At 42.7% G+C, this 19,811-nt stretch overlaps 1 protein-coding gene across 2 annotated transcripts in view; it reads left to right on the top strand.

Annotated features, from left to right (window-relative positions):
- Positions 1–1,012: 1,012 nt before the first annotated feature.
- Positions 1,013–19,811, top strand: part of dph6 (diphthamine biosynthesis 6) — a 60,666-nt gene continuing 41,867 nt past the window's right edge. For both annotated transcript variants that reach the window (XM_084380505.1, XM_084380506.1), the window contains exons 1-5: positions 1,013–1,138; positions 1,568–1,659; positions 2,669–2,853; positions 17,388–17,461; positions 18,365–18,483. In XM_084380505.1, the coding sequence (XP_084236631.1) occupies positions 1,116–1,138; positions 1,568–1,659; positions 2,669–2,853; positions 17,388–17,461; positions 18,365–18,483 (493 nt within the window). In that variant the 5' untranslated portion in view covers positions 1,013–1,115. The remainder of the gene's footprint in view (positions 1,139–1,567; positions 1,660–2,668; positions 2,854–17,387; positions 17,462–18,364; positions 18,484–19,811) is intronic.

Here is a 19,811-nt window from a genome sequence, read left to right on the forward strand (position 1 = left end):
GAGCATCAAAGGCTTTCCTCTGAGCAAAATAGGGCTCCCTCAGAGGAAAAGTGCAACCTGTGTGTGAATACCAGTGCACGGACCTTTGGGCCTCTCTTGAGACACATAGAGGCAAAGGATGTGTGTTAGTGTCAGTGTTAGAGTTACACCGCATATCCACTTTGATTACATTACAGAACGGTGTGCCTCGACGGTACTTTAAATGGCACTTTACGAAATTTGCTTTGAGAAAGGTGAATTTATGAGAGCTCAGATTCATGTTTTCACATGTAAAATGTGACAAAATGTCCTAAAACCACATGTAACTTTTAATTCATCACATGTAAAATGTGTTTTTGCTTATATTATATGTTGCAATATTATATATTAAAATGTAATATTATATTTTACACTGTCTAAGTATTTATAGCACTGTTTGTATGTATTTTTCGTGTGGCTGTTTAGGGCTGAAATGACAAAAAAGACAGTCAAATAATTGTTTCTTTCAAATTTGATGCTTTACAATTCATTCAAATTGAACATGCAAAATAAAAATAAAGACAGTGCACACTAGGTCTGCCTGCATTGTTGTTTGTGTGCGCTGTTGTGTTGTAAGAAAGAGAGATTACATTTTTTTCGTATTTATCTATTTTTATAACATTTGATTTTATCTTTTATTCATTGATATTGGTCCTTTTATTTATTACTACTCATTTAATCACTTTAATTCTGCATGTTTTTCAAGGATTTTTTTGTCACTGGTTTGTTTCCTTAATTTCTTTAGTTATGGCCATAGTTATGTAAACACCATTAATTCATATTCTTATAAAAAAATCTCAATTATTATACTTTCACTCTTTACTTTGAACAGCCTGTCATTGCTGCACTTGATTATGGCCGTGTGTGTGTTTTTAAATGTAAAAATGAACAGAAAGAGAGAAAATGCCAGTGACAGTGATTTTCTATCAGGCATATTTGAAGGCAGCTTGGTATATAAACGGGTCCTTTACCAACCCGGAAGTCTAGCTCTCACATGTTGTTGTGTACAGGCACCGGTTTGCAGAGCATAGCTGTCACTTTGTGCACTGTTATCGCAAATACATTAGTCATTAAACTCTTGAGAGAAAAATAAGACGATGAAAGTGGTCGCGTTAATAAGGTAAACGCTCTTCTTCGTTATAACTGTCTCCCTGATCTGTCACGGTTGTTTTAGCTAGCATGCCTCTAACTACATCTCAGATGTATTTCTGTGAAGACATGCAAGACAACCTGTCCCTATGCAGTGTTAGGTGTTTTATTACGCCCGTGGAGTGTGTTCAAACCCAGAATATGCCATGTCGCCTGTAAAAGTCCAAAGTTATCGACTATAAGATATAAAAGTTACAAAAGAAAAAAAGCCCATACAAGAGTGGCACTTTGAAATAGAGCATCCTCAGTACAGTAGCCAAAGTACAACCACAAACAGGTTCATCATCACTGAATATTAATGTTGCTTCATAACACACACCCCGTGATAATGTATAGCTCTGCATGTTAATGATTCAAATGCAGCTTTACCTCTGCGCCTATTTCTCATTTTGTGTTTCAGTGGGGGCAAAGACAGCTGCTACAACATGATGCAGTGTGTTGCTGCTGGCCACCGGATCGTAGCTCTGGCCAACCTCCGTCCTGCTAACACAGGTGAGGAGGATGTGCTGCCTGGGTTTATGATCTACAGGGGCAAGCTGGGCAATGTGGGCCAGCCACCTGCTCTTCTGCGGACCAGCAAACTGTGAACTGCACATGAACAAAGTGCTGCAGAACTTTATGTACTCCGAATCCCACAGGAGTGTTCGCTGCATGCCATCTGATATGCTGTGGCTTAGAGCTGCAACTATAGGGCGATTAATCAAATATTTAATCCATAGAAAATGTAACTGATTTATCCTTAAACTGTATAGGGAATATGTTGGGAATTTTTGACTATCTGTCAAAGAATCAAAACAATTGAAGACATCACTAAATTACTGAATATGGCTACATGATGATATTTTTTCTTTATTTATATGAAGTTATGAATTGTGTTACCATCTAGTATGCACTGTTTGGTTCCTAGTCCGTAAGTAAGTGAATAATACAAAACACAATAAGGTAAATATTCATGCGAAACACAATAGAACATAATAAAATGAAATTCTCATGGTGACTGATGTTTGTTGGAGTTTTTCTTTCATTAAAGTTTTATTTTGAAAGCCTTGTTTTTATTTCACGCTGACGTTTTTCACAGTGACACTTTTATTTCATTATGGCACTTTTCAGAACAAAGTGAATGAAAATTGTAATGAGTTGAGTTTGAAAAAGCTTCATTTATATATTCATATATATGTTTTCGTTATTGGCTGCATGTTATGCTGTTCCTGACAACATGGATCTTAATGTAACTATTCAGCAGGTCCAGCTGTCCCAGTAGCGTATTGTTGTGTAATAAATGGTTGATTCATAGCCATGTAGTCTGATGAAATCTATAGCCATAGACCTATACCCTATCTGTCAGTTTCAACATCAGTTTTGTTAACATTTGAAATTAGCTTCTGGTTGTTTGCCCACACTTAACTATTCTTTAACATACTCATTATTACTGTTTATCCGACACATAATCAGTAGCTCATCACCTCACAGTGGCTCAAACTTCTTTTCCTCCATGCCACAGATGAGTTGGACAGCTACATGTACCAGACGGTGGGCCACCAGGCCATAGAGCTGTATGCTGAAGCCATGGATCTGCCCCTGTATAGACGCACCATCCAGGGCTCTAGCCTGGACACCAGCAGAAACTACAGTAAAACGGAGGGAGATGAGGTGGAGGACCTATATGAGCTGCTGCACCTTGTCAAGGTAGGCCTTCTGCCCCCATTTCTTGTGAGAGATAAAGGGTTTTATTCTAGCACTGCGAGTGGATGGGTTCGTTGTTCTTGACTTATTTATAGAAAGCTATTATTTTACTGTTTGTTTTCTTTTGTTGTTACATTTACACATAAATGATGCTGTATATATCTGTCTATCAACCCAGGTCCTGACCCCTCTTATTTTCCTTACACACAATACACACGCACACATAGACATTTTACTCGTTTATTTATCGTCATAATTAGTGATACTTTATACGTAAGCATTCTGTTGAACAATACGATATAATTCAAACTGCAGTATATTGAACATATAGGTCCAGAGAATTCCCATAGCAACAAGTGTTCATAAATGTCACCTCAGCTTTTTTTTTTCACATTTACAAACAATTGATTAACTTTATTTACACACAAAGAAGAAACAAATCAACACTGGCATCCCACATTTGTCTTCCTGCCGAACTTAAGCCCAAAATTCACATGGTCGTTTGTCTCCTTAGAAAAATACCTGGGACTCTTTGTCTTGCTATATGATAAAATCTCTGTTAGAGTGGAAAAGGTCCTTTAAAGTACCTATTGTGACTTTAATTAGGATACTTTGTATGTAAGTAAACATACTTTGAATGTAAGTGCACTCAAGCTTTGCAATCAATAAGTTTACATTATTCCTAAATTATCAATATTTTTCATTCAGCACCACACAAAGATTTAAGTTTAGGTCGGCCTATTTTTTTTTTCTGCATTATTATATATATTTTTTATTTTATTTATGTCCATGTTGAAACATATTGCAATCTAAAAGATAGATATGCATACACATACATGTACATTAACAGAAGCCTACATATGCGTAATGTATACACATTATAAAAAGTGTACAGGAGTAATTGCGCAAGACTTCCTCGAAGAACTCAAAGCAAAATCAACAGAATACCTCAATTAATAACAGCATCAGGCCATAAATATGCAATAAATATTTTTTTATCATAATAATTTAAAATTTTTCCACACATGATGTCTGATTCTTCACACGTTATTGAAAAAGAGAGTGACACTTATTCATATTTTGAATACAATGCACCATAATTATGTGAACTCACTTTTGCAATGCTTCACTGAGCGTACACAAAAGCAGTCATCGTTCTGACTCCTTGCCACCACTGACTTATGCTTGACTGCTTTCTAGTGAACAAGCTCTCAGAGCACCACTAAACTTCTCATCCCGGCTAAGGTTCGTGACATATGTCACACTGTTGAGATGTTTTACAAGTCATTCTCTGTGGATTCAGAGTCACTTAGTAACCCATCAGCACTGTCTCAAAGAGACCCAGCTTGTCTAACTTCATCTGGCCGGCTGTACACTAACAGTCCTTAGCACCTATTGTGAAGTGCAATCAAGCTGCTCAGGAGATTAAAAAGCCATGTTAGTGCTTTTAGTCTGTCCTATTTGGTATGTCTTGATTTCACTTTCAAAGTGGAGTAAGTTTCCCTTTTATCTCACTCCGGGAAAATAGTGTGCCTGTTCTATCAGTTAATGAAAGTTTTATGTGTGAAGTTGGAGCGAGGTGCCCTTCAACAACTGGCTTCACAGGACAAACTCTATCCTTTTTTTTATCTCACTTGACAGAAGATCAGATGCAAAAATTAATCACCAAATTAATATTTCATCAAATACTACTTTTGCCAGGACGTTGTGAAAATATTCATTTGATGCCAAATTATGTATGAGACCTCGGTGGTCTGATGTGGTGCAGGGTGGCTGACTGACAGGTTGGAGACAAGCGCGTGTGTGTTTAACACACCGCTGGCACCGCCTGGCTACCTGACCGCCTGCAGCCATGAGGAAACTACCTGGACGCACACTTCAACAGCAGCAACAGCTCTCCCTGCTGTCAGCGCAAACAGGGTGTGGGATTGATCCTGTGTAACACTTTTTCCCCTCTGCACCCCCCAAACAACCTCTCATTTTAGCTTGCAGCATCAAAATTTAAGAGCCTCTTATGGGATGGTGGATAGGAGTTTGTTGTTGAGATGGGAGTTGGCTTGACGTGGTGTAAATGAGAGAGAGAGAAGGAGAGGGGGGATGCTTGGTTCTTCCTGTAGGTCTGTGTGGAGACATGTTCATCCGGAGCTGAGGGCTGCTCCAGGGCCCCCGCATGTCCGCACACCGCCTGGGTGGCAAGGGCCAGTCAGCCTGCCTCGGGGCATTTCGCGCCCTCTGCCTGACTTTCTTTGTCGTCTTCTGTATAAATAGAAAGCTTTACACATGCGGCTACATGAGAAAGCTCTTGTTTTTGTGTTTTTCTAGTGAGAACATTCACACAGTCCGATTTCTGCTTTTTGGGCTCTTACGGTCAAATAGTGGACATCTCTCTCGTGCATGATGCAACATACCAACTCTGCCTGTGGTCAGGGCTCTAATTGCAAAGGGCTGCTAATTTCCTATTTCCAGGGCTTCTCTGGTTTGACCTCAACAGTCATACAGGCCATAGATCAGGGCAGCTGGACCCCCATGGGGCCCTCATGGGCTAGCAGACCTCCAGTCGTCTCCCCATTTACCCCTCTCACCGCCATCAACAGACCTTCACCATAAACAACAGGCTTCCTCTCTCTCTCTCTCTCACTGAGTGACGTCAACCATAAGAACACAACTTTCTATCTCAGTTTTCAAGCTACTGCTCGCTGAGGTTGCTTTTTTGGCATTCTTAATAGTCTTTTCCATTTTTACCACACTGTGAAGGGTAGTAAACTATGGCTGTCATGATACCTGAATGATAAACTTTGATATCATTCTAGTTTATGAAAATAATACCTATTTCAATACCACGGCAAAAAGAAAAAAAAGTCCTAGGCACACATAATAGGACACTTTCCTTTCATCGTACTGGTACAGAAAAGTGACTGGACACAACCAACAAATTTGTAATAATTCAAAAAAGAAGAAGCCAAGCACTCTTCTGGCAAAAAAAGGTTAAAAAGCCTTTATTGGGATCGCTATCTCATACTTAAATTCTTAAACTGAGACATTTGTAACAGTGTTACAGTGTTAAAAAATCTAATCATAGATCTGTTTTTTTTTTTTTAATAGCTCCGGTACTTGGATTCTACTTTATATGAGCAATTCACAGAGATAGGATCATTTTAAACTTGTATCGGAAATGTATCAAGGTATTTCTACTATTGACAACCTCATCAACCAATCAGCACAATTCAATTCAGTCAGAGCATCTCAAATCCCAGCTCAAAAAGTCATAGATTATGGTCATATTCAGTCATGTCCAACACGTATGCCTTGTTGACAAGAATATTTTTTTTATTTATGATTTTACCACCAGAAAGTTTGTGGTGTTGTTGATTGGTGAAGGAAATGATAGAAGAAGGAGTAAGAGAGAGAGAGAGAGAGAGAGAGAGAGAGGAAAAAAACCCACTTCTTCTGATAATGAGCTGTTAAATCACCCTCACTGAAAAAAAACACTTTTAGCATGAAAAAAAATGTGTTCTGTTTGGGGAAAGTGTGATATTTTGAAAGATTCTTTCTAGCAGTTTGAATTAATTAGAAGTTACAAGATTATATTTGGCAAATGACACTTGAGCATAGATGAAAGAATTTTTTTTTCTCAGATCCGGAGTTGATGAGTTTTAAGTGGATATTTTTCCCTCCTTCTCCTCCTCTCACAGTGCTGGCAGCAGACCCGTAGCATGAGCCAACAGTGCCATCTACGGATCAGTCTCAGAAGCTGACGAGGCTTCTCTACACTTTGGCCTCTCTTGGAGAATGTTTGGAGCCATTCAAAAGACTCAAAGGAGGAGATCATATTCTTCAGAACCATTGTTGATAGAGGGGGAAAAAAAGTCTAATTATAATAGAAAAAATGAGCCATCCATCCCCTGGCAGTAGTGATAATGGCAGAATGACAATGTGGCCCTATCGTTGGCTCCTTTGCTCTCATCGCTGGCTGTGTATGGCAGCTTGTCTTTGAAGTTTGTAACCTGATAGACATGCAAGCCACTGCATACCCCATCCCATCGTGCGAGGTGCTGATCTTTGAACCCGCTCTTTGAGGGGGAGGAATAACAGTTTTGTCAGCGGCGGGGGGGATGCTTCGCTTGTGGACATCTATGGCTGTAAAAGGTATATTTTCATAAAGCGGATGACGTCATTGCGTCCTCTGCCAGGCTTCAAAGGCAAGCAATATAAACATAATGTAAAAAGGTATGAAGCATTTTGATCCATAGCTTGTAATTCAAATACAGTCTTTGTTCATGTCAAAGTATCTTTGTTTGTGTGGATTCTGGATTTCAAACTGGATTTCGTCAGTTGTGTGTCCATACTTCATGCGTGTGCTGGTCGGTCTGCTCTCCTCTGCGGTGATCCGCTCTGATGTGTGATACAGATCAGCAGTGTCAGTCACCCCTGGCTGTAACGCCAGTCCCCCCGAAGGCCCGCAAAACCCCTCATATTAGTCATATCACATCCCTCAAGTCCTTTATCCTCTTCTCTGTGCTCTGTGACCTGACACAGTGGCTCTTTATGCCCCATGACCCTGCTTGTGTGTGTGTGTGTGTGTGTGTGTGTGTGTGTGTGTGTGTGCCCGCGCACGCTCGTGTGTTCAAGGTCAGGTCAAATCAGGCCTCTGTTACATGATAACAGGTCTATCTCTGTTCTCCTTACACACCTCTGCCTCTCTTTTTTCTGCCCCAGTTTCCCCTCATTCAACACCCTGCGGTAGAAAGAAGTGCTGTCACTGCTATCATCCCCCTACACACTCTTTTTCATTGCGCAAATCCAACTGCAAACTACTTGATATTGCACATAGTATAGTTATGTTTTGTATATGTATATGTTTTTATGTACAAGCTATTTCAAGATGCTTTATAGTGGTTTCTTTTCATATTTTTACACAAAGGTGGCAGTCAAAAAACTAATACAGCAATGTGTTCAATTGCAATGATGATTCATAATCAAAATTGCAGTCTTTGTTCTCCATTTTTAAATGTAGACTATAGCCAGAACTGAAAGAGCCTATGAATTTCTACTTTTCACAATAAGATGTTACTACAAGCCACAAGGCTGCCAATCAAGCGTCAGCAGTTCATGTCTGTGGGGACATTTCCAGTCGTTCTTGTAGCGACCAAAGCTGGCTATTTTTCACCCAAAGTCAAACCATCTCCAGCCGTTTTTTGGGAAGGAAAGCTGGCTATTTTTTCCAGGAAGTCAGACCGCCTCTAGTCGTTTTTGTAGCGATCAAAGTCGTCTATTTTTCATGGGAAGTTTGACCCTCTCCAGCCTTTTTTGTGGCTACCAAAACAGGTATTTTAAGCCAAACTCACTCTAACCAAGTGTTTTTTGTGCCTAAACCTTAGCAGAGCATAAGCACAGCGTTGAGACAAAAGAGAAACACATACTAAACATTTGTCAAGTTGCATTAAACATTATGGTTTTCCAGAAAAGTACTTGGGTAACATTTATCCTTGCGATTGGGTTGTGTAACCCAAAGAAGAACTATGTGAAGTAATTAACTCAGTCGGCACAACCGTCTAGTTGCCTACATCGCTCTACTGCCGTGTTCACATAGCGTGGATCTGCTAGTTAATGAGGTTATGTGAAGTTTGGAAACAGAAGTAAGAGGACATTAAATGCTGTGATCTCTAAGTTTCACCCGAAATGTAGATCGTGGATGCCTTCAAAATCAATCACACAAACATTTTTCAGATTGCCCGCCCCTGCTTTTACCTGCTATTTTTAAAGTTGATTTTAGGCAGATGCAGCATTTTACAGCACATAGATGTTGGGCCTTGAAAGCAGCACAGCCTATAGGGCGCGGATGGCGGCGAGCTTTGGGGCGACGAAACTCGAGCTTCAATCACTTGATGTAGTAATAGATAATTTATTAAAAAAGATAGTGACTCTATTGCAGCAACTCTGCAACCTTTGAGCTGATGAATAAAGACAAAGACATTTAAGCTCATTAGAGTGATGAGGAACAATAGATGATATCTACGCACACGTTCCTTTCTGCCAGCTCTAATTAGCCGCACTGTGACATCTCTGTCGTACCGGGACCCGGCTTTGAGAACGATGGAAATGTTACTTTCAGATCTAATTTCCCATCCTGTAATGCATTCGACTTTTCAGAAACGCTGTTTTTCCCAAGTTCTTTTATTTTTCGGATAACTGATATCGCGGGTCAGTTAACACCCTCCCCCCCTCTCTCCCTCCCTCACTTTTCTTTTTATCAAGCCAGTATTTTTTTTTTTTCTTGGAGATGTCTGGGAAAAGTCTTGGAGAGGCGCGCTGAGACCTTTAGGCCTTTGTAGATGAAACATTCCTTTCCGTTTGTGTGTGTTAAAACACCTTGTTTTTAGTGAGATAATCCTCTTCTTAAACTCACACACCCTCTTCCTCCCCCATTCCCTGTTTGACCTTTATTACACACACACACACACGCTCACACACACACTCCCCCCTCATCCTCAGTCTCTACCGCCGCTCCGTTATCGACATCAGCAGACAAGATTGGGGCCCTCTGAGATCGCGAGGCAGTCTGTCCACAAGTCCAAACATTCTTTTTCATTCCTCCCTCTCCCTCGCTCCTTCTTTCATTCTTCTACTGGCATCTTTGTCTCCATTGTATTGTCGTCGCACTTTCATCCGGACCCTTCAGAAGCCTGGCACTGCGTTGTTGCGAGTGCCCTGATGGAGGTGTATCCTGCTGTGAGGAAAGGAGGGAGAGGAGAAAGAAAGGAGCGGTGGAGGAGGTGGAGGGCAGAGGCAGGCAGGCTGGCTGGCTGGCTGGCTGGCTGGCTGGCAGGCAGGCGGAGGAATCTCCAGTTGAACCAGGAGCTCTGTGGTATCGATTAGGGAGCTGAGGTGTTGTGAGACACGTCGCTGAGGAGGGGTGTGAACTCCGAAGGAAGGGGAGGGGTGGTCAAAATCAAACACGTAGCCCTTCTCTGATTACCGGCATGGTGCAGCATTAGACGTACATTGGGGGCTCAACAGGAAAATGGATTTCTTTAAAAAGCTGCTTAATACATAAATCATGACCTCTGGGGTCACAGCGAGGGTTTAGGAGATCGGATCAATAACAAAGCTAATGCAAGCGTGTTGTAGCTGGTTTGTGGTGCAGAGAGACCTCTAAATGGTGTTATTGGATGTAGCTTACATCCCAGTCTTAAACCGATGGATAATCGCTTTGTTGAGAGTTTTGTTTTATTACATTTTCGGTGCAAATGTAGAGAATTGCACTTATATTTCAGCATGAGCCAGTATAGATTCCTTCAAGCAGCTGTATCTCTGTGTCGCCTCTCTGTGTGATAGCCATTGTTATCTTTTCCTTTGGTCTGAGGCCGCTTGTATTTATGTTGGTCGCCACGGTGGCAGTGGGGTTGAGATTGCAGGCTTGTTTTGCACATGAGGAAGGATAGCATTAGCGCTGAGATAATGGCACTGTGCATTGTTTCGCTGGCCGTGTGGAAGTGGTGGGACAGGATCTATTAGATGCAGGCCCATTTCCCTCCAACTGACGCTAACAGTCCCCCACAAACATTAGATAAAGAGCCTAGCCTCAAGCCTTTGTAATTTGTTTGTATTTTTCTGCTTAATGTACTTTGCTCAATCTTGTTTAGCGATGATGGAAGCTGATAGCCTTATCTCGCCTTGCCAAGGGCATGAGCCACTACCACTGCTTGGTTGAACATTGTTCCAACGAAGAACGTGTGCGTGTATTTATAGTCTTTTTTTTTTCTTCTGATTTTATTTTGATGCTGAATGAATTGTGCGTGTTTCTAGGGGTTATTTGCATTTGAGATATTGGCTAATATGTTCTATTATGCACTGATGTAAATACACCATTATGGAAAGTGTATTACTATAATTTCTCTTCTTGGTTGATTGTTGATATTAAAAATTAAGGGGAATCTGTGATCATTTTCTAAGCCTGGCTGACCAAATTTGATTTCTTTTCTCAGTTTGTCATTGTGTATTTTGTCACTTTTTCTTTAAAGTGACTTGTCTTTCCTTTCAAACAACTGCTACTTTTGATCATCAGAGATCTATTGTCACATCTTCGCTGTCACCCTTGATGAAAATCATTTTTTTCACTCTCTGCTTTCTTCTTTTTTTTTTAAAGACACATTTCAAGCGAATCTGAAATACTAGATTAGATTTAAATGGCCACCACAAGCCATAATAATTCTCCATTTGAATTCTAGAGAGTTGTTTTTACTCTGCAGCCCCCTGTAAGAGTGTGAAGGATAATCCAGCCATTTAAGAAAAACAGAAGCCACTGGGGAGGCTGGGTGTGTAATAAAAACCTTTTAAACTCACCAGTATCAACAGCTAGTCAGGCTCAATACTGCATGTCTCAGTTCAGACATCTGAGCAATAGTGCTAAGTCTTTCAACTCCCTGCCATTCATCTACTCCAAAATTAAGAGGGCTTTTATGTTTTGTTTTGTGAACCATTCCCCTCAAGAAATATTTGTGGCAGGCCCCATCACCTCCCGCAGCTAAAGTCATAACCAGCCGTAGAAAAACACTGTCTGGAGTCTGGAGAGTGGGTTCAACCAGCATCATTGCTATATTTTCCTCTCGTCTCTCTCTGGGGAAGGATCGGAGGGGAAAGGGGGGGTTTCATGATGTCTGTTGGCGCAATGGAGGAGAGAGGACGGGAGAGCCAAGATGCCAAGAGCCTGGAACCTGACCTCACCAGAAAAACATTTACATTTTGGAGTGTGTGTGTCTGTCTTCAGACCGCTGCGTGACTGTGTCTATATACATGGACGTCAATGCATGTGCGTGCATATACACCCTGTGGACTAGGTGGTTGTTACGGACCATGAAAAGCAACTGACGTAGTTTACCTCTCTGTGGCGTGAAACTCTTCCTTTGATTCCGTCCTACTCGCTTTCTGGAAGCAGCTTCCTGTCTGAGACGCTTTTACCTCAGCCAAGTGGGAATGTCAGAGCTGGGATTATCACTTTGTTTTATGCCCTACAGAAACTGCCGCCGATGCTTATTTATTGGAACGCCTTATCCTTTTAATGGTAAGAGGCGAGACCTTGAGTGTTTTTGGAGGAAGTTACACGATTTCCTGTCATCGTAAAAAAACGTCAGATCATCTGAGAGGCATAGAATGACAATTTGTTTAATCTAGAAACAACCATTTAAAATATTGCAGTTTTTAAAAGGCAGTCGTAACTTCATTAGTTTGCTTGAATTGCAAGTATTCATGGACATCGATAAACAACCTAATGTCTCCCTGTTGCTTCCTAACATTTGGTTTTCCATGAGTGTAGATATGGAAAGCCTCCTCGTCCTTGGCCTGATGAAACTAGGGCTTTGTGCTTGCTTTGGCCAAGGCCCTCTCCCTCCCTGCCTGACGACTGGCTGGGCCTGTGTTTACGTAACCATATATATCTGAGAGGAAACTCGTGAAACGTTAATCTCTCTACTTTTTAACCCTGATGAATTTCTACATTTTCCAGCTGTGCGGCATGGCATATTTATGCTCAGGCTCTATCACTGAAAACAGCTCTGTCATTGTAAATGAATCACTACCCAAGACTAAAGTGTGTGTGTGTGTGTGTGTGTGTGTGTGTGTGTGTGTGTGTGTGTGTGTGTGTGTGTGTAAACTCCAGGCTGTACAAATACAAACTCAGCCATGAAAAGCTGCAGGAGTACTGTACCTCCATGGATAAAATTTTTGAAGCTTCTTTTTCATTCTTCTCCAGGCCCAAATCGGTGCGCGCTGGCCTGTCACTCGTCTCGTTGCTGTGGGCTGATAAGCATCCCTCACTCATCGCACTGACGAGACAATGTCTCATGTCATATCCTCTGTTGACTGGTCACACCTGCATCGTGGCCTCTGCGGAGGATAATACTTTCCCCTATTCTGCTTCCTGTCTCGCCTTCTTGTGACTCTGGCCTGCATCATCTCAGGAACCGGTTGGGGTATTCAGGTTTATGAGCAGCTGGCTTTGCGAGCAGTTTGTTTTTCTTATTCTACCACTCTCTATGGTCGAGGACTGACACGTGGTGAGTCATCCCGCCAGCCCATCCACGAGCACAAAGGAAGAGCCCGTCTTTCAACAGCTCCTTCAAACAGACAGCCCCGCCAATTTACCAAAGGGAATGTCTCTGAAAGCCTTTTAGAACAAGATTTGGGCTGATGTTTGTTTTACAAAGACATTTGCTAAGCTTGCATGTCCATTTGTTGCTTTATTTTGACGGATCAGACATTGTACATAGTGTTTTAGTCTCAGTACGTATAAGTAGCGTATAATCTCGTGAGCATTGGGTGTAACCTAAACAGTTTAATTGGTCAAAACTATATCTTGCACCTTGTGTGCACATCTTCCACATCCTATCATTTCTTCCTCAACTCTGGGAGTCACCTTGGAGCATAACTGTCCGTACAGAATGGTAATGAGGAAGCTGATTTAAAACAAATAACCAGTGTCTCCTCCTACTAAGCTCATGCTAAGCTTGCTGTCAGTTTGGCATGTCTGAGTTGTCAGGACAGCCGAACACGCCCCGGGACTATGTCCGCATTACATTAAACACAATCGCTTGACCCTAGCTGGCCCTATCCCCTGTACCACATCTACTTGAGCTGCTACAACAAGGTCCAACCCCCTTCTCCATGTTCCCACCGTGTAGGGGAACCAGGGAGAACAATCCCATTACATTACAACAGGCCCAGAGCTGATCTAATGGAGAGAACATTAAAATCATGTCGCGTCCGGTCACTTACTTGATGGATTCTGGGAGAGAGATGGCGAGGAGAAGGAGTGTAGGAGAGAAGGGGGGAAGGGATAGGAGGCTGTTGGGTTAGAGGTGGTGTCGATATGACAGTGCGGATGCGGCAATGGAAAGCTCGTGATGGTACCCCGGTGCCCTTGAGCAAACTGTCATTCAAACCACTTTAATTAATTTCTCCACTTTGTCTTCTTCCCCGCCTTCCTGCCATCACACACGAACATGCTACACACAGGAGGCAGTAATATAATAGAAAGTATGTGTCAACAACTTTGGACTCGATTTAAAAAAAAAAAGAGGATTTTGTAATGGAAATTTGTGGCCTTGTGTTTTTAATAGGCAAGATCTGCCAACGCCGACTTCCTAGTTGTCAGAACAGGCTGAAGCAGGCATGTTGGAAACCCACCATTTTGCAAAATGGAGCTTTGTATTGTTAGGGGTGTATAATTAAGACCTCATTGTGACAGCCATTGAGAAAGAGCTAATGAGGGTTCTGATGTATTCCATATGAATATGAATATTGAATTTTTAATATTTTATGGCTTTCTAATTGCCTTGGTTGCTGTTAATGGCTTTGACTGTTGAATATTACCCAGACTGAGTGTGCGGCGTGCGTAAGTACCTTTAAGCTGAGCGCTGATAAAATAGGCGCATTCTCAAGCCGAATTCTTTGCTTTATGATTGTCGCGCATGTGTCTTTGGGGCAGATACATATCTTTGACTGAAGGCATGTCTGTGACTGTGAATACATTTGAACCACTCTTTTACTCCCGTACCAAGATGAATGTATATATAATTACAAAGTATATCACACGCACTACCTTGATATAGAGTTTAATGGCCGTATCGTTTCTTTGTCGAGCATGTCTGCTGGCCTTAATCTTCCCCACAGCTGACATCTTAATAACTCAGCCCTCTCCATCTATTTCCACGGGAGACATCCGGATGTTGGGGAAGGATTAGTTTAATGAATTTGACAATTAGTAACAGAAGTTAATGACTGCATGGGGCTAAGTACCCTGATGGACATGGCTGGGGGGACTGAGGGCTTCCATTGCTCTGGGCCATAGATCCTCATTAATAGCTTCTCTGCCTGCTGGAGAGGACAGGGGAAGCCAGACCAGGCCTTTGTTTAGTCTGCCTCTGAAAGGGCTGCTAGGGGGTTGCACTGTTGCACAACGCCACGCCAGAATTAGTCCCGCTCTGGGCGTGAGTTAATGCAGGGCCTCAGGTCCTGGATCAGGTGAAGCTTCCTTTAATGAGCTAGGGTCATTAAACGTTGAAAGAAGAAAAGTGACATGGAATCGGGGCGGGCAAGGAGCGCTTTCTTCGGATCTTGTGCCAACAGTCATGAAGGATGAAAAGTGGCTCGTGGGTCACAAGAGTCCTGATGACCTCTGCCTTGATTTATCGTTATGTTAGCTTCTTACCCAGATTCCGCCTTTAATGCAGTCAAAACATCGTTTAGCCAGATAGCTCTCATAAAGATTTTATTATTATTTATTATTATACTGTACTTCACGAGCTACCTTGTCATTTTGTCAGGTATTCCCACTATAAAGCATTTTGATAAATTTTTCAGCTACCATAAAATCAAAGTTTGTATTTTTTATGGTATCATGAATACACATGAAACACATCCCATAAAATCCATCAATTCAGATTTACACATACATGTACCACTTCTTCACAATAATTTATCCCACCTTTCCCACAGCAGATGAGAAAGTATGTCTAGAATTTGTAAAATCACGTCCAGAGCAGCATTAGCTGCCCCCTCATTCCTGCCTGTCTCCTGGTGATAGCTATAATAACAACGAAAACATAACCGCATCCAAGAATAATCGTTTTCCAACGCTGTTTGCCAAAAGGTCCACTAGCTGGAGTCTCCATTGAAAACAAGGGAATGTGTGAGAAATTTGTCTTGTTGTCATTAGTGGCGAGTAAGCCCGGGCTGCGTGATGTAATGCAATGAGAGCCGGTGAAAAGAGAAGCCATTTAATTGGTCAAAGCAGAGTTGAACCTCAGAGGCTGGAGTACCTGCAGCAGTCAGAGAAGGTGAGACGAAGAGACAGAAACACAAGAGGAGGATGTTGTTTGCTGTTGCACTGACGCTCTGTTATTCTGTCAGGCTGAGTCTGGTCCTGCCAAGTTTAAAGCCGAGGGACCAAATTGGTGTTGATGTAGCGCACTCCTTCAACACTCTCATCCCTTTTCCTCCTTCTCTCCGTCTCTCCTTATCCCGCTCTTTACCTCCTAATATGCCTCTTTAGGAAGTGACAGTTGTATTTAGGGAAAAGGTTATCATTGTATTAGAATAGAGTGCTGGCCCTGAGGCTTACCTAGAATTACATGACACTGCCTGCAGCCCCCTTCGCTCTGTGCTGGGCTGAAATGTTATCAGTCTGACTTAATTACTGTCACTGGGCAGTGGAATTGACTGTAATGTATATTCCAGCGTTGGACACAGTGGAGAGATATTAAAACTTGAGTGCTGAATCCCAAGTTAAGATCTCCTGGCGTTTAACTTCAGGTCAAAGAGTTAAATTCTGGCTGTGTATTTGTCTGTATGTGTTTAGCTTCGGCTTTATACCTCACATCCTCTGCTGCACACGTGCACGTAGCTGCGCGCACACACACAGAGCATCCTTTATCTGATTAGCTGGCACGCCTACGTGGAGCTGTGTGTGTGTGTGTGTGTGTGTGTGTGTGTGTGTGAGGCACAGTGCGTCGCAGCGTCAGGCCCCAGGCAGGGCATGGATTTCATTTAGGAAAGTATCAAAGGTTTACACGCTGTTCGCTTTAATCAGCATGTTTATCAGGCAGAGAAAAATTGCAGGAAGGGACCACAGGGAGAAGGAGGGGTGGGGGGGTTATCTTAAGGACCAGTAGCCAGGGAAATTGATAATGGCTACAAGGTAATTTACTGGAGACTTGTGCATCCCTCCACTGCTTCTACCCTCGCCTCTCATTCTAATTACAGCCCATGTAATGTTCTAATGAATCTGCAGGTGTGTGTCTGTAGGGGAGGGGCGTGACGGCGGTTGTGTGCGAGTATGCACCGCTGTTTGTTTGTGTGCGTCACTCCGGATCCTTTTTTTTTTATTTCCGTGAGAGAAGACTGAACGCATCTCAGGGCTGTGTCAGTATCTCTCGAGTGCATAGTTGTCTCACTGTTTCTGAAATATGAATATGATATGAAAAGCAATTAGATTAGCCCTCAGCAATATTAAAGATACATGCCACTCACAGACACAATGCTCCACTGATACTTCAAGTTGTCACTGCGGCACCGTCTTGCAGCCGGGCGTGCTGAGGATGGAAGCTGCGGCCAGACACACTCATCTCCTGCTCGCTCTAGACTGCTGATAAGGTCCAGGAACTGCCTCTGGTTGTGCCTCCAGTCGCACACTCACATGTCCGCAAACCTCCAGGGGATATGGGCTGAACCATAAAGGCCTTGATAGGACCAGAGTGTAAACATCCCCACAGGATTGCGGTCCAATGAAAGGAAAGAGCCGTCAGGAATTTGCTTTCTTTGTCTGTTTTAGTCTTTGTGTGTGTGTGTGTGTGTTTACATGTGTTTGTGTGGTTTTGTTCAGATAACACTTTGGGATACCATTGGAGGCTGCGCGAGGAGTGTTTGGCCTCACGGGACGCTGACGTCATGTTGCTGTTACAATGCACTTTGTATTGTAACATACTGTATAATGGAAAGAGCATGACATCTTTGCGGTTTCCTCCATCTTTTCCCCCCCACAGGAAAAGGAGGGTGTCGAGGCGGTGTCTGTAGGGGCCATTCTCTCCGATTACCAGAGGGTCCGCGTGGAAAACGTGTAAGTCAAACACACGCGCGCACTCGTGATGGAGAACACTCTTACTAACACACACCCGCTGCGTTGAGGCCTCTGAACTCAAATGACGCACACTCTGTGGTCCATTGAAGGAAAAGAGTACATCCTCTGTAGTCTTTACCTCAGCGTGTGTTCCAAACTTGGACTGAGTTTTGTTTAAACACACACACGCACACATACAGACTTTTGTTTATGCCATTTTATTTAGACTAGCTTTGATTTTCTGGGGCGGCTCAGTTTTTATGGAGCAGCGACTTCACGTGGAGGAATTAAACTGATAGTTTCATAATTGTCTTGTGATTTTTGTTAATATTAAAATTGCAGTTTTCTCATCTTTCTTATTCGCAGAAAGACGAGATGCTTTCCTTCCTTGTGACACAGATACGAATATGTCTTTGTTGTTCTTATTCTTGTTCTACTCTTTCTCTCTTTGTGTTTCGTCGCCTTCCGTCCTCTCTCTTTGTTCTCTCTTGTTCTAAACTTACACAGACTGGACACAAAGCTCTCCTCTTATTAACAAATCCTGCTGTCAGTCATCTATTGTTTCTCCTCATACAAACTAGGTGCATACACATAAACATCTCAGGCATTTCTTGAGCTGCAGACTTTTTGTCTCCGGTTACCTACCTAGTTTGTGCAGCAGCTTACGATGGAGTTTTCGTGCATGTCTTGTCTTTGAATGAAGCCACTGGCAGTGGTGGCAGGTGGTAGCATGTCCTGTGGTCCCATCAGGGTGGCAGCCTTCCCACAAATGGAGAAGGTGCCCACCTCAGGTTGCTTTGATGTTGTTCTGAAGCTGGCAAATATTCAATATTAACTGCTTTGTAACCTTCTTTTCTTTCTACGACCCACTCCTCTCCCTCTCGCCCTTCACCTGTTCCCCAGATGTTTGCGGCTAGGTTTGCAGCCCCTGGCCTACCTGTGGCGCCGAGACCAAGAGTCCCTGCTCTCAGAGATGATATCATCTGACCTCCATGCTATCCTCATCAAAGTTGCCGCCTTTGGTGAGTTTGTGTCTCACTCTTTTGTGTCTCAGGCAGCTGGCAAGAAATATGACGTCCCCTTCCCATGTGCTCTCCCTTTTTACTTTCTCCCGAGGTGCCATGTTGGTTAAGTGGTGTTTGGCATGAGGATCGAAGGGACAGAATTTGGATTAGTGAGGGAGAGGAGGAGGAGAAAGAGAGAGGTGTAACCAGAGAGAAAAAGAGAGACAAGCAGAGTAATGCCCTAATCATCAATCCGTGGCTTAGCAGCGGTGTTGAGACTTGTGCCAGCGGCGAAGGTATTGAAGCAGAGAACAATATGAAAAGATAAGAAGCACAGAGGGAGGAGGTGTGAGGGGAAGTGCGCGGTGGTATTGGAGGGAGGAGGGGAGGGTTGGCAGTTGAGAAATAATCACAGGTGATTGCCCCGCACATTAATGCAACCTGTCAATAAGCGGCGCACGTCGCCATTGTGTGAGAGAAACACTGCATTCTCTGCTTATGCATAGCTCAGAATACCCGGTCCTTGAAGCGAAGATTAAAATCTCTCATTTACGGTTTTCAACTGCTTCAGCACTGAGGGAAGAGGTTAATGTGGTGTCACCTGCTCTCTACCTGCCTGTTTTGGAGCCCGAGGACAGGAAGATCAGATTACTGAATAACAGGAGAGAGTAAAAAAAGAAAAGAAAAAAAAGTTTTCATTTTCTTTTCTCAGGTACATGACGTTAAGCTCCCTACCTGTATGTACTTGACAGTGCAGCCGGAGCCCTTTTGACGGTGCCAGTGATAAATGATAATTACGGCTACAAATGGTTCTTTTTAGTCTCGAACTACTCACGGCGATAGATCATCATGTAGACACTGTTTACGTGCTGTTAAGTGCTTGTTGTCACCTTTGGTAGCAATCAGTCGAAAAAGGGGTCCGCGGCTGACTGATGACCCGCAGAGCTGAGCAGCAGCGTTCGAGATATTCGGTGTATCTTTCAACGCTGCTCAAATGGCCTCTCGTGGAATGCACTTGTCAAGCCATTCATCTTTGGTACTTTATTTGCTGGACCCATTTCTCATTTTTAATGGTCTCATGATAAAGGACTTTCTGGTAATAAACAAAATGACTTGTCAGATGCCCGTCAGAGGAGGGATGACATCAGAATCCTTTTTTTTCCTGTGGGATTATAATTATTGTTTATAAGTCAGAATGTATTTTTATTTCCATGACACATGTAACCAGATAAGATCTGAAAGTCTGCATTTAATGTTAATTGAACCGTCATAATGCGAGCTTACCTTTCTGGAATAACACATAAAGAGAAACCACACCTTAAAGACCTCAGTCACCTCGGTAACCC

The sequence above is a fragment of the Pagrus pagrus genome (assembly GCF_965226575.1).
Source record: "Pagrus pagrus genome assembly, chromosome: 18".
Lineage (NCBI taxonomy): Eukaryota > Metazoa > Chordata > Actinopteri > Spariformes > Sparidae > Pagrus > Pagrus pagrus.